Source organism: Chiloscyllium punctatum, chromosome 34, assembly GCF_047496795.1.
Source record: "Chiloscyllium punctatum isolate Juve2018m chromosome 34, sChiPun1.3, whole genome shotgun sequence".
NCBI lineage: Eukaryota > Metazoa > Chordata > Chondrichthyes > Orectolobiformes > Hemiscylliidae > Chiloscyllium > Chiloscyllium punctatum.
The window spans coordinates 47738149-47755617 of record NC_092772.1 but is presented as its reverse complement, the minus strand read 5'-3'; the positions used below and the strand labels follow the sequence as shown (position 1 = coordinate 47755617).

The 17469-nt window shown below is 60.0% G+C and overlaps 2 protein-coding genes across 2 annotated transcripts in view; one reads left to right on the top strand and one right to left on the bottom strand.

Annotated features, from left to right (window-relative positions):
* LOC140458813 (myelin-associated glycoprotein-like) overlaps positions 1-8544 on the top strand; it is a 46162-nt gene extending 37618 nt beyond the window's left edge. The window contains exons 11-13 of the mRNA XM_072553462.1: positions 6048-6308; positions 7665-7799; positions 8206-8544. Of these exons, the coding sequence (XP_072409563.1) occupies positions 6048-6308; positions 7665-7799; positions 8206-8244 (435 nt within the window). The 3' untranslated portion in view covers positions 8245-8544. The remainder of the gene's footprint in view (positions 1-6047; positions 6309-7664; positions 7800-8205) is intronic.
* A 1812-nt stretch (positions 8545-10356) lies between these two features.
* LOC140458745 (high affinity cGMP-specific 3',5'-cyclic phosphodiesterase 9A-like) overlaps positions 10357-17469 on the bottom strand; it is a 25322-nt gene continuing 18209 nt past the window's right edge. The window contains exon 5 of the mRNA XM_072553404.1: positions 10357-10362. Within this exon, the coding sequence (XP_072409505.1) occupies positions 10357-10362 (6 nt within the window). The remainder of the gene's footprint in view (positions 10363-17469) is intronic.

Sequence of the window (17469 nt, the reverse complement as noted above, 5' to 3'; positions counted from 1 at the left end):
GTGCCGAGGGAGTGGGCACTGTCAGAGGGTCAGTACTGAGGGAGTGGGCACTGTCGGAGGTTTCAGTGCTGAGGGAGTGGGCACTGTCGAAGGGTCAATGCTGAGGGAGTGGACACTGTCAGACGGTCAGTTCTGAGGGAGTGGGCACTGTCGGAGGGTCAGTGCTGAGGGAGTGGACACTGTCGGACGGTCAGTGCTGAGGGAGTGGACACTGTCGGACGGTCAGTGCTGAGGGAGTGGGCACTGTCAGATGGTCAGTGCTGAGGGAGTTGGAACTGTCGGAGGGTCAGTGCCGAGGGAGTGGGCACTGTCGGAGACTCAGTGCCGAGGGAGTGGTCACTGTCAGAGGGTCAGTGCTGAGGCGGTGGGCACTGTCGGAGGGTCAATGCTGAGGGAGCGCCGCACTGTCAGAGGGTCAGTGCCAAGGGAGGAATGCACGGTTGGAGGGTCAGTGCTGAAGGAGTGCCGCACTATCGGAGGGTCAGTGCTGAGGGAGTGGGCACTGTCGGAGGGTAAGTGCTGAGGGAGCGCCACACTGTCAGAAGGTCAGTGCTGAGGGAACACCGCACTGTCAGAGGGTCAGAGCTGAGGGAACGCCGCACTGTCGGAGGGTCAGTGCTGAGGGAGTGGACACTGTCGGAGGGTCAGTGCTGAGGGAGTTGGCACTATCGGAGGGTCAGTGCTGAGGGAGTGGGCACTGTCGGAGGGTAAGTGCTGAGGGAGCGCCACACTGTCGGAGGGTCAGTGCTGTGGGAGTGGGCACTGTCAGAGGGGCAGTGCTGAGGGAACGCCACACTGTCGGAGGGTCAGTGCTGAGGGAGTGGGCACTGTCAGAGGGTCAGTGCTGAGGGAGTGGGCACTGTCAGAGGGTCAGTGCTGAGGGAGTGGGCACTGTCAGAGGGTCAGTGCTGAGGGAACGCCGCACTGTCGGAGGGTCTGTGCTGAGGGAGTGCTGCACAATCGAAGTGTTAGCACTGAGGGAGCACCGCATTCTCGGAGGGTCAGTGCTGAGGGAGTGGGCACTTTCGGAGGGTCAGTGCTGAGGGAGTGGGCACTGTCAGAGGGTCAATGCTGAGGGAACGCCGCCCTGTCGGAAGGTCAGTGCTGAGGGAGTGCCGCACTGTCAGAGGGTCAGTGCTGAGGGAGTGCCGCACTGTCAGAGGGTCAGTGCTGAGGGAACACCGCACTGTCAGAGGGTCAGTACTGAGGGAGTGCCGCACTGTCGGAGGGTCAGTGCTGAGGGAGTGGGCACTGTCGGAGGGTCAGTGCTGAGGGAGTGGACACTGTTGGAGGTCAGTGCTGAGGGAATGCCGCACTGTCGGAGTGTCTGTGCTGAGGGAGTGGGCACTGTCGGAGGGTCAGTGCTGAGGGAGTGGGCACTGTCGGAGGGTCAGAGCTGAGGGAGTGGGCACTGTCGGAGGGTCAGTGCTGAGGGAGTGCCGCACTGTCGGAGGGTCAGTGCTGAGGGAACGCCGCACTGTCAGAGGGTCAGTGCTGAGGGAACGCCGCACTGTCAGAGGGTCAGTGCTGAGGGAACGCCGCACTGTCGGAGGGTCAGTGCTGAGGGAGTGGGCACTGTCGGAGGGTCAGTGCTGAGGGAGTGGACACTGTCGGAGGTCAGTGCTGAGGGAATGCCGCACTGTCGGAGTGTCTGTGCTGAGGGAGCACCACACTGTCGGAGTGTCTGTGCTGAGGGAGCACCACACTGTCGGAGGGTCAGTGCTGAGGGTGTGCGCACTGTCAGAGGGTCAGTGCTGAGAGAATGGGCACTGTCGGAGGGTCAGTGCTGAGGGAGCGCCGCACTGTCAGAGGGTCAGTGCTGAGGGAGTGGGCACTGTCGGAGGGTCTGTGCTGAGGGAGTGGGCACTGTCAGAGGGTCTGTGCTGAGGGAGCGCCACACTGTCGGACGGTCAGTGCTGAGGGAGTGGGCACTGTCGGAGGGTCAGTGCTGAGGGAGTGGGCACTGTCGGAGGGTCAGTGCTGAGGGAGTGGGCACTGTCGGAGGGTCAGTGCTGAGGGAGTGGGCACTGCCGGAGGGTCAGTGCTGAGGGAGTGGGCACTTTCTGAGGGTCAGTGCTGAGGGAGTGGGCACTGTCGGAGGGTCAGTGCTGAGGGAGTGGGCACTGCAGGAGGGTCAGTGCTAAGGGAGTGGGCACTGTTGGAGGGTCAGTGCTGAGGGAGTGGACACTGTTGGAGGGTCAGTGCTGAGGGAGTGGACACTGTTGGAGGGTCAGTGCTGAGGGAGTGGGCACTGTCGGAGGGTCAGTGCTGAGGGAGTGGGCACTGTCGAAGGGTCAGTGCTGTGGGAGTGGACACTGTCGGAGGGTCAGTGCTGAGGGGGTGGGCACTGTTGGAGGGTCAGTGCTGAGGGAATGGACACTGTCAGAGGGTCAGTGCTGAGGGTGTGGGCACTGTTGGACGGTCAGTGCTGAGGGAGTGCCGCACTGTCGGAGGGTCAGTGCTGAGGGTGTGGGCACTGTCGGAGGCTCAGTGCCGAGGGAGTGGGCACAGTCAGAGGATCAGTGATGAGGGGGTGGGCACTGTTGGACGGTCAGTGCTGAGGGAGTGGGCACTTTCGGAGGGTCAGTGCTGTGGGAGTGGGCACTGTCGGAGGGTCAGTGCTGAGGGAGTGGGCACTGTCGGAGGGTCAGTGCTGAGGGAGTGGGCACTTTCGGAGGGTCAGTGCTGAGGGAGTGGGCACTGTCAGAGGGTCAATGCTGAGGGAACGCCGCTCTGTCGGAAAGTCAGTGCTGAGGGAGCACGACACTGTCGGAGGGTCAGTGCTGAGGGTGTGCTGCACTGTCGGAGGGTCAGTGCTGAGGGAATGCCACACTGTCAGAGGGTCAGTGCTGAGGGAGTGCCGCACTGTCGGAGGGTCAGTGCTGAGTGAGTGGGCACCGTCAGAGGGTCAGTGCTGAGGGAGTGCCGCAGTGTCAGAGGGTCAGTGCTGAGGGAGCGCTGCACTGTCAAAGGGCCAGTGCTGAGGGAGCAGGCACTCTTCGAGGATCAGTGCTGCTGGAGTGGGCACTGTCAGAGGGTCTGCGCAGAGGGAGTGGGCACTGTCGCATGGTCACTCCTGAGGGAGCACAGCACTGCTGGAATGTCAGTGCTGAGGAAGTGGGCACTGTCGGAGGGTCAGTGTTGAGGGAGTGCCACACTGTCGGAGGGTCAGTGCTGAGGAGGTGCCGCACAATCGAAGTTTTAGCACTGAGGGAGCGCCGCATTCTCGGAGGGTCAGTGCTGAGGGAGTGGGAACTGTCGGAGGGTCAGTTCTGAGGGAGTGGGCACTGTCGGAGGGTCAGTGCTGAGGGAGTTGGCACTGTCAGAGGGCCAGTGCTGAGGGAGTGGGCACTGTCGGAGGGTCAGTGCTGAGGGAACGCCGCACTGTCGGAGGGTCAGTGCTGAGGGAACGCCGCACTGTCGGAGGGTCAGTGCTGAGGGAGTGGGCACTGTCGGAGGGTCAGTGCTGAGGGAGTGGGCACTGTCGGAGGGTCAGTGCTGAGGGAGTGGGCACTGTCGGAGGGTCAGTGCTAAGGGAGTGGGCACTGTCGAAGGGTCAGTGCTGAGGGAGTGGACACTTTCGGAGGGTCAGTGCTAAGGGAGTGGGCACTGTCGGAGGGTCAGTGCTGAGGGAGTGGGCACTGTCGGAGGGTCAGTGCTGAGGGAGTGGGCACTGTCGGAGGGTCAGTGCTAAGGGAGTGGGCACTGTCGAAGGGTCAGTGATGAGGGAGTGGGCACTGTCGGAGGGTCAGTGCTAAGGGAGTGGGCACTGTCGAAGGGTCAGTGCTGAGGGAGTGGACACTTTCGGAGGGTCAGTGCTGAGGGAGTGGGCACTTTCGGAGGGTCAGTGCTGAGGGAGTGGGCACTGTCAGAGGGTCAATGCTGAGGGAACGCCGCTCTGTCGGAAGGTCAGTGCTGAGGGAGCGCTGCACTGTCAGAGGGTCAGTGCTGAGGGAGTGCCGCACTGTCAGAGGGTCAGTGCTGAGGGAACGCCGCACTGTCAGAGGGTCAGTACTGAGGGATTGCCGCTCTGTCAGAGGGTCAGTTCTGAGGGAGTGGGCACGGTCGGAGGGTCAATGCTGAGGGAGTGGGCACTTTCGGATGGTCAGTGCTGAGGGAGTGGGCACCATCAGAGGGTCAGTGCTGAGGGAACGCCACACTGTCGGAGGGTCTGTGCTGAGCGAGCGCCACACTGTCGGAGGACCTGTGCTGAGGGAGCGCCACACTGTCGGATGGTCAGTGCTGAGGGTGTGCTGCACTGTCGGAGGGCCAGTGCTGAGGGAGTGGGCACTGTCAGAGGGTCAGTGCTGAGGGAGTGGGCACCGTCAGAGGGTCAGTGCTGAGGGAGTGGGCACCGTCAGAGGGTCAGTGCTGCGGGAGTGGGCACCGTCAGAGGGTCTGCGCTGAGGGAGTGGGCACTGTCGGAGGGTCTGCGCTGAGGGAGTGGGCACTGTCGCATGGTCACTGCTGAGGGAGCACAGCACTGCTGGAAGGTCAGTGCTGAGGAAGTGGGACTTGTCGGAGGGTCAGTGCTGAGGGAGTGGGCACTGACAGAGGGTCAGTGCTGAGGGAGTGGGCACTGACAGAGGGTCAGTGCTGAGGGAGTGGGCCCTGTTGGAGGGTCAGTGCTGAGAGGAGCACCGCACGTTCGGAGGGTCAGTGCTGAGGGAATGGCCACTGTCGGAGGGTCAGTGCTGAGGGAGTGGGCACTGTCGGAGGATCAGTGCTGAGGGAGTGCCGCACTGTCGGAGGGTCAGTGCTGAGGGCGCGCCGCTCTGTCGGAGGGTCAGTGCTGAGGGAGCGCCGCACTGTCAGAGGGTCAGCTCTGAGGGAGTGCCACACTGCCGGAGGGTCAGTGCTGAGGGAGTGGGCACTGTCAAAGGGCCAGTGCTGTGGGAGAAGGCACTCTTGGAGGGTCAGTGCTGAGGGTGCAGCGCTCGTTCAGAGTATCAGTGCTGCGGGAGTGGGCATAGTAAGTGGGTCAGCCCTGAGAGAGTACCAAGTGTTGGAGGGTCATTGCTCATGGACAGCCACACTATCGGAGGATCAGCGCTGAGGTAGTGCCACACTGTCGGAGGGTCTGCGCTGAGGGAGCGGGCACTGTTGCAGGGTCACTGCTGAGGGAGCACAGCACTGCTGGAAGGTCAGTGCTTAGGAACTGGGCCTTGTCGGAGGGTCAGTGCTGAGGGAGCACCTCACTGTCAGATGGTCAGTGTTGACGGAGCGCCACATTGTCGGAGGGTCAGTGCTGAGGGAGCGTCGCACTGTCGGAGGGTCAGTGCTGAGGGAGCACTGCACTGTCGGCGGGTCAGTGCTGAAGGGAGCGCCGCACTGTCGGAGGGTCAGTGCTGAGGGAGTGGGCACTGTCGGAGAGTCAGTGCTGAGGGAGTGGGCACTGTCGGAGAGTCAGTGCTGAGGGAGCGCCGCACTGTCGGAGGGTCAGTGCTAAGGGAGTGCTGCACTGTCGGAGAGTCACTGCTGAGGGAGTGGGCACTGTCAGAGGGTCATTGCTGAGGGAGTGGGCACTGTCGGAGGGTCAGTGCTGAGGGAGTGGGCACGGTCAGAGGGTCAGTGCTGAGGGAGTGGGCACTGTCGGAGAGTCAGTGCTGAGGGAGTGGGCACTGTCGGAGGGTCAGTGCTGAGGGAGCGCCACGCTTTTATTCTGCCCTTCAGATGATTCGTTAAACTGACAAGAGTTGCCTCTCAGGCAGGTGTAAAAGAATCCATGGCCACTCTTAGGAATTAAAGCTGTGATGGTCTCTTGCTGGTGTCCTGAACCTCTGGCTAATGAAATAATCTGGTTCAGTGACCCTTTACTGTTTGCAAGAGATTTCCATGTGCTAGATTTTGTACATTAGAACTGTGGTGGCACCTTAAGTAGAATATCTTTCAATTGGCTGTGAAGTGTCAAGGGTTATGTTTCATTCTCAGAACTATGAAAGACAAGGTGACACCAACTGAACCAGGACTTACTCTTTCGAGGCTGTGCAGTAATTTAAACCCATTCCTGCCAGTAAATGAAATCTGTTCCCATTTCTCTGCAGCAGGGTCCACGGAACAGGGTACTTACTCACCCTCAGATCCCAACCAGGGACACAGCTGGAGAGACACAGGAAGCTCGGCAGGATGTCTTTGAAGGACCACTGGGAGAAGCTGCTACACACCTTGATGAAACTGAGGACATTGTCTATGCCAATGCCAACTTGTCAAAGCTGCCCTGCGGTGATGGGACCATACAGAGGGGCGAGGAAACAGAATACGCAGAGATCAGATTCCAGCCCCAAACTGAGGGAACAACAGAGACGAAGGTGTGAGTGGTAGTTGCAGCTGTTAAGGTTAAATAACAATGAAGAGAAAATGACTTGTCTAACTTTGTTCTGAGACTGGAACACCCCACTTTGAGCTTTGCAGCTTCTAAAACACTGAGAAATTACACAAAGTCTTCATCTTCTGTACACGTGATTAAACCACTCAGACACGTCTGTGCCCATACATTTATCATAAATGCCATATCCTGGAGAATAATGTTTGTAGGAATAATGTTTGTACCCAAGATAGTGCTTCCTGTTCTCACACACCCTTCCTGTTAGCTAAATTCATACTGAAATAACTGCACAGAGGCCAGCTTCCTGTCACCACGTTCCCTTTTATTTACATGTGCATAGCATGACACTGATCCAGTTCCCTCAGAGCCAGCTCTTGGAGTGAACAGAACCCCTGAAACTCCTGTTTACATCTGTCAGCGCAGGCTCCCTGTTTGGGGCTGTTAAACCGGTCCAATCAGGGAACTTGTAGTCTGTGGGATCCACCTGGCTGACCTTGTGAGAATCAGTGCATCCCTCCCCTTTTAATTCCAGGGATGTAGCCTTCTGCTTGTAATCTCTCCTCTGGTATTTTCACACTGAGTCTGGTTCCTCAGACTCACCCTTGGATACAGCCAGCATGTCCCAAACTGTACCCCATCTCTCGCACTCAGAACACCTTGGAAGAAATGCATCCTCTTCTTCCCATACTAAAGGCGTGAAGACTCAGTGGGTCTCTTTTGCTACCTTGAGTCCGCCTACCAGCAACAACTACAATGGCTCGATGGCCTGGATTCAGTGAAAACTTGAACCCTTTGGCTGAGGCTTGGTTTTGTTTTGGGGGTTTTGCTGTGGGCTGACCTAGAGTCCCTCCATTCAGGATGTGTCCTGAGTGAGGCTGTGCAGTTGCCTTCACTCAAATGGCATTCCCCAAGCTCAGTCGGACTAGTGAGAGTGTCCACTTCCATCGGAATACCCTGTAACTCATGTGCTCCACTGGCCATTTTCCAATGATAACTCCAGTTGTAATGCCTGTTTGAAAGTCCAGTTGGGCTTCAGCTAGGTTATTGCATGGTTATATCGTTAATCCCATGTACCAAAGACTCATTAAGGGTTAAACCAGAGTCACCAGAGCCAGTTATCTTAACCTCATCAAATATCCAGACATGCATTCCCCTGGTAAAACCAGTAGTGTCTCAGAATCAGAGGAGGATTGGGGTTGTTATATTCCTTCACTAAATCCATCAATTGGAAGTGTTTTAGTTTCTGGTGCATTAGGATACATTCGGCTCCTAATAACCAAAAAAGCTGCAGATCCACAAGCTGTCGGAAGAATGACTTGTTGCTTTCTATCTGCCCCAGTGTCAGTTGCCTGGAAAAATCAACACATTCTTTCCACACACTGGGCCCAGTCTTCAACAACAGAATCGAATGAGTCAAGTTTCCCAAATAATGGCATGGTGCCAGAAACATTTACACAGCTCAAAGACAACCGTTGTAAGTGAATTTCTTCAGGAATGTGAATAGCTCTCATCGCCACTGAAATAACTCACACAGAGACCGGTATCCTGTCACCAAGTCCCCCTTTATTTACACGTGGGCACTGACACTGATCTAGTTTCCTCAGAGCCGCTCTCAGAGTGAACAGAACACCCAACACTGCTGTTTCTATCTGTCAGCCAGGGCTCCTTGATTGGGGCTGTTAACCCATTCCAATCAGGGAACTCAGATTCAGGAGATTCACCTGGCTGACTTTATTACACACACTATGACGTCTCATGGAAATTTCCCATGTCAACATGTCACGCTGCAACAACATCTTCCTGCCACTGGTGACGCTCAGTAATCATCGTTTTGGTTTTCTCAGACACTGAGTATTAACCGTCCTGTTGTTTTTAACCAGGTCCATTGGGGATTGGAGGGTCCTTATGATCCTGACTGAGCAAGGTTCCAACATCCTCCCTTCAGCTGTGGTGACCCTCGGGTTAAAGTCTCCAAGTCAGAGGGTCAGTATTGAGGGAGCACCACACTGTCAGAGGGTCAGTGCTGAGGGAAGGCCGCACTGTCAGAGGGTCAGTGCTGAGGGAGTGGGCACTGTCAGAGGGTCAGTACTGAGGGAGCACCACACTGTCAGAGGGTCAATGCTGAGGGAGCACCACACTGTCAGAGGGTCAGTGCTGAGGGAGTGCCGCACTGTCAGAGGGTCAGTGCTGAGGGAGTGGGCACTGTCAGAGGGTCAGTGCTGAGGCAGTGCCGCACTGTCAGAGGGTCAGTGCTGAGGGAGTGGGCACTGTCAGAGGGTCAGTGCTGAGGGAGTGGGCACTGTCAGAGGGTCAGTACTGAGGGAGCACCACACTGTCGGAGGATTGTGCTGAGCGAGCGGGCACAGTTGAAGAGCCAGCGCTGAGGGAATGCCGCACTGTCAGAGGGTTGGTTCTGAGGGAGCGCCACACTGTTGAACGGTCAGAGCTGTGAGAGCGCAGCACTGTCGCTGAGTCAGGAATGAGGAAGCGCTATACTGTCAGATGGTCAGTGCTGAGGGAGCGCTGTACTATCGGAGGGTCAGTGCTGAGGGAGTGGGCACTGTCGGAGGGTCAGTGCTGAGGGAGTGGGCACTGTCAGATGGTCAGTGCTGAGGGAGCGCTGTACTATCGGAGGGTCAGTGCTGAGGGAGTGGGCACTGTCAGAGGGTCAGTGCTGAGGGAGCGCTGTACTATAGGAGGGTCAGTGCTGAGGGAGTGGGCACTGTCAGATGGTCAGTGCTGAAGGAGCGCTGTACTATCAGAGGGTCAGTGCTGAGGGAGTGGGCACTGTCAGAGGGTCAGTGCTGAAGGAGCGCTGTACTATAGAAGGGTCAGTGCTGAGGGAGTGGGGACTGTCAGAGGGTCAGTGCTGAGGGGGCGCCGCATTGTTAGAGGATCAGTGCTGAGAGAGTAACACATTGTCAGAAGGTTGCAGCTGAGGGAGTATCGCAATGTCGGAGGGAGTGCCGTATAGTCGGAGAGTCAGTGCTGAAGGAGTGCCGCACTGTCGGAGAGTCAGTGCTGAGGGAGTGTTGAGGGAATGCTGCACTGTTGGAGGGTCAGTGCTGAGGGAGCGCCGCACTGTCGGAGGGTCAATGCTGAGGGAGTGGGCACTGTCGGAGGGTCAGTGCTGAGGGAGTGGGCACTGTCGGAGGGTCAGTGCTGTGGGAGTGGGCACTTTCGGAGGGTCAGTGCTGAGGGAGTGGGCACTGTCAGAGGGTCAATGCTGAGGGAACACCGCTCTGTCGGAAGGTCAGTGCTGAGGGAGTGGGCACTGTCAGAGGGTCAGTGCTGAGGGAGTGCTGCACAATTGAAGTGTTAGCACTGAGGGAGCACCGCTTTCTCGGAGGGTCAGTGCTGACGGAGTGGGCACTGTCGGAGGGTCAGTGCTAAGGGAGTGGGCACTGTCGGAGCGTCACTGCTGAGGGAGTGGACACTGTCGGAGGGTCAGTGCTGAGGGAGCACGACACTGTCGGAGCGTCAGTGCTGAGGGAGCATGACACTGTCAGAGGGTCAGTGCTGAGGGTGTGCCGCACTGTCAGAGGGTCAGTGCTGAGGGAACGCCGCACTGTCAGAGGGTCAGGGCTGACGGAACGCCGCACTGTTGGAGGGTCAGTGCTGAGGGAGTGGGCACTGTCGGAGGGTCAGTGCTGAGGGAGTGGGCACTGTCGGAGGGTCAGTGCTGAGGGAGTGGGCACTGTTGGAGAGTCATTGGTGAGGGAGTGGGCACTGTCAGAGGGTCAGTGCTGAGGGAGTGGACAATGTTGGAGGGTCAGTGCTGAGGGAGTGGGCACTGTCAGAGGGTCAGTGCTGAGGGAGTGGTCACTATCGGAGGGTCAGTGCTGAGGGAGTGGGCACTGTCAGAGGGTCAGTGCTGAAGGAGCGCTGTACTATCAGAGGGTCAGTGCTGAGGGAGTGGGCACTGTCAGAGGGTCAGTGCTGAAGGAGCGCTGTACTATAGAAGGGTCAGTGCTGAGGGAGTGGGGACTGTCAGAGGGTCAGTGCTGAGGGGGCGCCGCATTGTTAGAGGATCAGTGCTGAGAGAGTAACACATTGTCAGAAGGTTGCAGCTGAGGGAGTATCGCAATGTCGGAGGGAGTGCCGTATGGTCGGAGAGTCAGTGCTGAAGGAGTGCCGCACTGTTGGAGGGTCAGTGCTGAGGGAGCGCCGCACTGTCGGAGGGTCAATGCTGAGGGAGTGGGCACTGTCGGAGGGTCAGTGCTGAGGGATTGGACACTGTCGGAGGGTCAGTGCTGAGGGAGTGGGCACTGTCGGAGGGTTAGTGCTGAGGGAGTGGGCACTGTCGAAGGGTCAGTGCTGTGGGAGTGGATACTGTCGGAGGGTCAGTGCTGAGGGAGTGGGCACTGTCGGAGGGTCAGTGCTGTGGGAGTGGGCACTTTCGGAGGGTCAGTGCTGAGGGAGTGGGCACTGTCAGAGGGTCAATGCTGAGGGAACACCGCTCTGTCGGAAGGTCAGTGCTGAGGGAGTGGGCACTGTCAGAGGGTCAGTGCTGAGGGAGTGCTGCACAATTGAAGTGTTAGCACTGAGGGAGCACCGCTTTCTCGGAGGGTCAGTGCTGACGGAGTGGGCACTGTCGGAGGGTCAGTGCTAAGGGAGTGGGCACTGTCGGAGCGTCACTGCTGAGGGAGTGGACACTGTCGGAGGGTCAGTGCTGAGGGAGCACGACACTGTCGGAGCGTCAGTGCTGAGGGAGCATGACACTGTCAGAGGGTCAGTGCTGAGGGTGTGCCGCACTGTCAGAGGGTCAGTGCTGAGGGAACGCCGCACTGTCAGAGGGTCAGGGCTGACGGAACGCCGCACTGTTGGAGGGTCAGTGCTGAGGGAGTGGGCACTGTCGGAGGGTCAGTGCTGAGGGAGTGGACACTGTCGGAGGTCAGTGCTGAGGGAATGCCTCACTGTCGGAGTGTCTGTGCTGAGGGAGCACCACACTGTCGGAGGGTCAGTGCTGCTGGTGTGCTGCACTGTCGGAGGGTCAGTGCTGAGGGAATACCGCACTGTGAGAGGGTCAGTGCTGAGGGAGTGCCGCACTGTCGGAGGGTCAGTGCTGAGGGAGTGCCGCACTGTCGGAGGGTCAGTGCTGAGGGAATACCGCACTGTGAGAGGGTCAGTGCTGAGGGAGTGCCGCACTGTCGGAGGGTCAGTGCTGAGGGAGTGCCGCACTGTCGGAGGGTCAGTGCTGAGTGAGTGGGCACTGTCAGAGGGTAAGTGCTGATGGAGTGGGCACTGTCAGAGGGTAAGTGCTGAGGGAGTGGGTACCGTCAGAGGGTCAGTGCTGAGGGAGTGGGCACTGTCAGAGGGTCAGTGCTGAGGGAGTGGCGCACTGTCAGAGGGTCAGTGCTGAGGGTGTGCGCACTGTCAGAGGGTCAATGCTGAGAGAATGGGCACAGTCGGAGGGTCAGTGCCGAGGGAGTGGGCACTGTCGGAGGCTCAGTGCCGAGGGAGTGGTCACTGTCAGAGGGTCAGTGCTGAGGGAGTGGGCACTGTCGGAGGCTCAGTGCCAAGGGAGTGGTCAATGTCAGAGGGTCAGTGCTGAGGGAGTGGGCACTGTCGGAGGCTCAGTGCCGAGGGAGTGGGCACTGTCCGAGGGTCAGTGCTGAGGGAGTGGGCACTTTCGGAGGGTCAGTGCTGAGGGAGTGGGTACTTTCGGAGGGTCAGTGCTGAGGGAGTGGGCACTGTCAGAGGGTCAATGCTGAGGGAACGCCGCTCTGTCGGAAGGTCAGTGCTGAGGGAGCGCCGCACTGTCAGAGGGTCAGTGCTGAGGGAGTGCCGCACTGTCAGAGGGTCAGTGCTGAGGGAACGCCGCACTGTCAGAGGGTCAGTACTGAGGGAGTGCCGCTCTGTCAGAGGGTCAGTTCTGAGGGAGTGGGCACGGTCGGAGGGTCAGTGCTGAGGGAGTGGGCACTTTCGGATGGTCAGTGCTGAGGGAGTGGGCACCATCAGAGGGTCAGTGCTGAGGGAACGCCACACTGTCGGAGGGTCTGTGCTGAGCGAGCGCCACACTGTCGGAGGACCTGTGCTGAGGGAGCGCCACACTGTCGGAGGGTCAGTGCTGAGGGAGCGTCACACTGTCGGATGGTCAGTGCTGAGGGTGTGCTGCACTGTCGGAGGGCCAGTGCTGAGGGAGTGGGCACTGTCAGAGGGTCAGTGCTGAGGGAGTGGGCACCGTCAGAGGGTCAGTGCTGAGGGAGTGGGCACCGTCAGAGGGTCAGTGCTGCGGGAGTGGGCACCGTCAGAGGGTCTGCGCTGAGGGAGTGGGCACTGTCGGAGGGTCTGCGCTGAGGGAGTGGGCACTGTCGCATGGTCACTGCTGAGGGAGCACAGCACTGCTGGAAGGTCAGTGCTGAGGAAGTGGGACTTGTCGGAGGGTCAGTGCTGAGGGAGTGGGCACTGACAGAGGGTCAGTGCTGAGGGAGTGGGCACTGACAGAGGGTCAGTGCTGAGGGAGTGGGCCCTGTCGGAGGGTCAGTGCTGAGAGGAGCGCCGCACGTTCGGAGGGTCAGTGCTGAGGGAATGGCCACTGTCGGAGGGTCAGTGCTGAGGGAGTGGGCACTGTCGGAGGATCAGTGCTGAGGGCGCGCCGCTCTGTCGGAGGGTCAGTGCTGAGGGAGCGCCGCACTGTCAGAGGGTCAGCTCTGAGGGAGTGCCACACTGCCGGAGGGTCAGTGCTGAGGGAGTGGGCGCTGTCAAAGGGCCAGTGCTGTGGGAGAAGGCACTCTTGGAGGGTCAGTGCTGAGGGTGCAGCGCTCGTTCAGAGTATCAGTGCTGCGGGATTGGGCATAGTAAGTGGGTCAGCCCTGAGGGAGTACCAACTGTTGGAGGGTCATTGCTCATGGACAGCCACACTATCGGAGGATCAGCGCTGAGGTAGTGCCACACTGTCGGAGGGTCTGCGCTGAGGGAGTGGGCACTGTCGCAGGGTCACTGCTGAGGGAGCACAGCACTGCTGGAAGGTCAGTGCTTAGGAACTGGGCCTTGTCGGAGGGTCAGTGCTGAGGGAGCACCTCACTGTCAGATTGTCAGTGTTGACGGAGCGCCACATTGTTGGAGGGTCAGTGCTGAGGGAGCGTCGCACTGTCGGAGGGTCAGTGCTGAGGGAGCACTGCACTGTCGGTGGGTCAGTGCTGAGGGAATGCCGCACTGTCGGAGTGTCTGTGCTGAGGGAGTGGGCACTGTCGGAGGGTCAGTGCTGAGGGAGTGGGCACTGTCGGAGGGTCAGAGCTGAGGGAGTGGGCACTGTCGGAGGGTCAGTGCTGAGGGAGTGCCGCACTGTCAGAGGGTCAGTGCTGAGGGAACGCCGCATTGTCAGAGGGTCAGTGCTGAGGGAACGCCGCACTGTCGGAGGGTCAGTGCTGAGGGAGTGGGCACTGTCGGAGGGTCAGTGCTGAGGGAGTGGACACTGTCGGAGGTCAGTGCTGAGGGAATGCCGCACTGTCGGAGTGTCTGTGCTGAGGGAGCACCACACTGTCGGAGTGTCTGTGCTGAGGGAGCACCACACTGTCGGAGGGTCAGTGCTGAGGGTGTGCTGCACTGTCGGAGGGTCAGTGCTGAGGGAATGCCGCACTGTCAGAGGGTCAGTGCTGAGGGAGTGCCGCACTGTCGGAGGGTCAGTGCTGAGGGAGTGCCGCACTGTCGGAGGGTCAGTGCTGAGGGAGTGCCGCACTGTCGGAGGGTCAGTGCTGAGTGAGTGGGCACTGTCAGAGGGTAAGTGCTGATGGAGTGGGCACTGTCAGAGGGTAAGTGCTGAGGGAGTGGGCACTGTCAGAGGGTCAGTGCTGAGGGAGTGGGCACTGTCAGAGGGTCAGTGCTGAGGGAGTAGCGCACTGTCAGAGGGTCAGTGCTGAGGGTGTGCGCACTGTTAGAGGGTCAGTGCTGAGAGAATGGGCACTGTCGGAGGGTCAGTGCTGAGGGAGCGCCGCACTGTCAGAGGGTCAGTGCTGAGGGAGTGGGCACTGTCGGAGGGTCTGTGCTGAGGGAGTGGGCACTGTCAGAGGGTCTGTGCTGAGGGAGCGCCACACTGTCGGACGGTCAGTGCTGAGGGAGTGGGCACTGTCGGAGGGTCAGTGCTGAGGGAGTGGGCACTGTCGGAGGGTCAGTGCTGAGGGAGTGGGCACTGCCGGAGGATCAGTGCTGAGGGAGTGGGCACTTTCAGAGGGTCAGTGCTGAGGGAGTGGGCACTGTCGGAGGGTCAGTGCTGAGGGAGTGGGCACTGCCGGAGGGTCAGTGCTAAGGGAGTGGGCACTGTTGGAGGGTCAGTGCTGAGGGAGTGGACACTGTCGGAGGGTCAGTGCTGAGGGAGTGGACACTGTCGGAGGGTCAGTGCTGAGGGAGTGGGCACTGTCGGAGGGTCAGTGCTGAGGGAGTGGGCACTGTCGAAGGGTCAGTGCTGTGGGAGTAGGCACTGTCAGAGGGTCAGTGCTGAGGGAGTGGGCACTGTCGGAGGGTCAGTGCTGAGGGAACGCCGCACTGTCGGAGGGTCAGTGCTGAGGGAACGCCGCACTGTCGGAGGGTCAGTGCTGAGGGAGTGGGCACTGTCGGAGGGTCAGTGCTGAGGGAGTGGGCACTGTCGGAGGGTCAGTGCTGAGGGAGTGGACACTTTCGGAGGGTCAGTGCTGAGGGAGTGGGCACTGTCGGAGGGTCAGTGCTGAGGGAGTGGGCACTGTCAGAGGGTCAGTGCTGAGGGAGTGGGCACTGTCAGAGGGTCAGTGCTGAGGGAACGCCGCACTGTCGGAGGGTCTGTGCTGAGGGAGTGCTGCACAATCGAAGTGTTAGCACTGAGGGAGCACCGCATTCTCGGAGGGTCAGTGCTGAGGGAGTGGGCACTGTCGGAGGGTCAGTGCTGAGGGAGTGGGCACTTTCGGAGGGTCAGTGCTGAGGGAGTGGGCACTGTCAGAGGGTCAATGCTGAGGGAACGCCGCTCTGTCGGAAGGTCAGTGCTGAGGGAGTGCCGCACTGTCAGAGGGTCAGTGCTGAGGGAGTGCCGCACTGTCAGAGGGTCAGTGCTGAGGGAACACCGCACTGTCAGAGGGTCAGTACTGAGGGAGTGCCGCTCTGTCGGAAGGTCAGTGCTAAGGGAGTGGGCACTGTCGGAGGGTCAGTGCTGAGGGAGTGGACACTGTCGGCGGGTCAGTGCTGTGGGAGTGGGCACTTTCGGAGGGTCAGTGCTGAGGGAGTGGGCACTGTCAGAGGGTCAATGCTGAGGGAACACCCCTCTGTCGGAAGGTCAGTGCTGAGGGAGTGGGCACTGTCAGAGGGTCAGTGCTGAGGGAGTGGGCACTGTCAGAGGGTCAATGCTGAGGGAACACCGCTCTGTCGGAAGGTCAGTGCTGAGGGAGTGGGCACTGTCAGAGGGTCAGTGCTGAGGGAGTGCTGCACAATTGAAGTGTTAGCACTGAGGGAGCACCGCTTTCTCGGAGGGTCAGTGCTGACGGAGTGGGCACTGTCGGAGGGTCAGTGCTAAGGGAGTGGGCACTGTCGGAGCGTCACTGCTGAGGGAGTGGACACTGTCGGAGGGTCAGTGCTGAGGGAGCACGACACTGTCGGAGCGTCAGTGCTGAGGGAGCATGACACTGTCAGAGGGTCAGTGCTGAGGGTGTGCCGCACTGTCAGAGGGTCAGTGCTGAGGGAACGCCGCACTGTCAGAGGGTCAGGGCTGACGGAACGCCGCACTGTTGGAGGGTCAGTGCTGAGGGAGTGGGCACTGTCGGAGGGTCAGTGCTGAGGGAGTGGACACTGTCGGAGGTCAGTGCTGAGGGAATGCCTCACTGTCGGAGTGTCTGTGCTGAGGGAGCACCACACTGTCGGAGGGTCAGTGCTGCTGGTGTGCTGCACTGTCGGAGGGTCAGTGCTGAGGGAATACCGCACTGTGAGAGGGTCAGTGCTGAGGGAGTGCCGCACTGTCGGAGGGTCAGTGCTGAGGGAGTGCCGCACTGTCGGAGGGTCAGTGCTGAGGGAGTGCCGCACTGTCGGAGGGTCAGTGCTGAGGGAGTGCCGCACTGTCGGAGGGTCAGTGCTGAGGGAGTGCCGCACTGTCGGAGGGTCAGTGCTGAGGGAGTGCCGCACTGTCGGAGGGTCAGTGCTGAGTGAGTGGGCACTGTCAGAGGGTCTGTGCTGAGGGAGTGGGCACTGTCAGAGGGTCTGTGCTGAGGGAGCGCCACACTGTCGGACGGTCAGTGCTGAGGGAGTGGGCACTGTCGGAGGGTCAGTGCTGAGGGAGTGGGCACTGTCGGAGGGTCAGTGCTGAGGGAGTGGGCACTGCCGGAGGATCAGTGCTGAGGGAGTGGGCACTGTCGGAGGGTCAGTGCTGAGGGAGTGGGCACTGCCGGAGGGTCAGTGCTAAGGGAGTGGGCACTGTCGGAGGGTCAGTGCTGAGGGAGTGGGCACTGTCGAAGGGTCAGTGCTGCGGGAGTGGGCACCGTCAGAGGGTCTGCGCTGAGGGAGTGGGCACTGTCGGAGGGTCTGCGCTGAGGGAGTGGGCACTGTCGCATGGTCACTGCTGAGGGAGCACAGCACTGCTGGAAGGTCAGTGCTGAGGAAGTGGGACTTGTCGGAGGGTCAGTGCTGAGGGAGTGGGCACTGACAGAGGGTCAGTGCTGAGGGAGTGGGCACTGACAGAGGGTCAGTGCTGAGGGAGTGGGCCCTGTTGGAGGGTCAGTGCTGAGAGGAGCACCGCACGTTCGGAGGGTCAGTGCTGAGGGAATGGCCACTGTCGGAGGGTCAGTGCTGAGGGAGTGCCGCACTGTCGGAGGGTCAGTGCTGAGGGAGTGGGCACTGTCGGAGGGTCAGTGCTGAGGGAGTGGGCACTGACAGAGGGTCAGTGCTGAGGGAGTGGGCACTGACAGAGGGTCAGTGCTGAGGGAGTGGGCCCTGTTGGAGGGTCAGTGCTGAGAGGAGTGCCGCACTGTCGGAGGGTCAGTGCTGAGGGAGTGGGCACTGTCGGAGGCTCAGTGCCGAGGGAGTGGTCACTGTCAGAGGGTCAGTGCTGAGGGAGTGGGCACTGTCGGAGGCTCAGTGCCAAGGGAGTGGTCAATGTCAGAGGGTCAGTGCTGAGGGAGTGGGCACTGTCGGAGGCTCAGTGCCGAGGGAGTGGGCACTGTCCGAGGGTCAGTGCTGAGGGAGTGGGCACT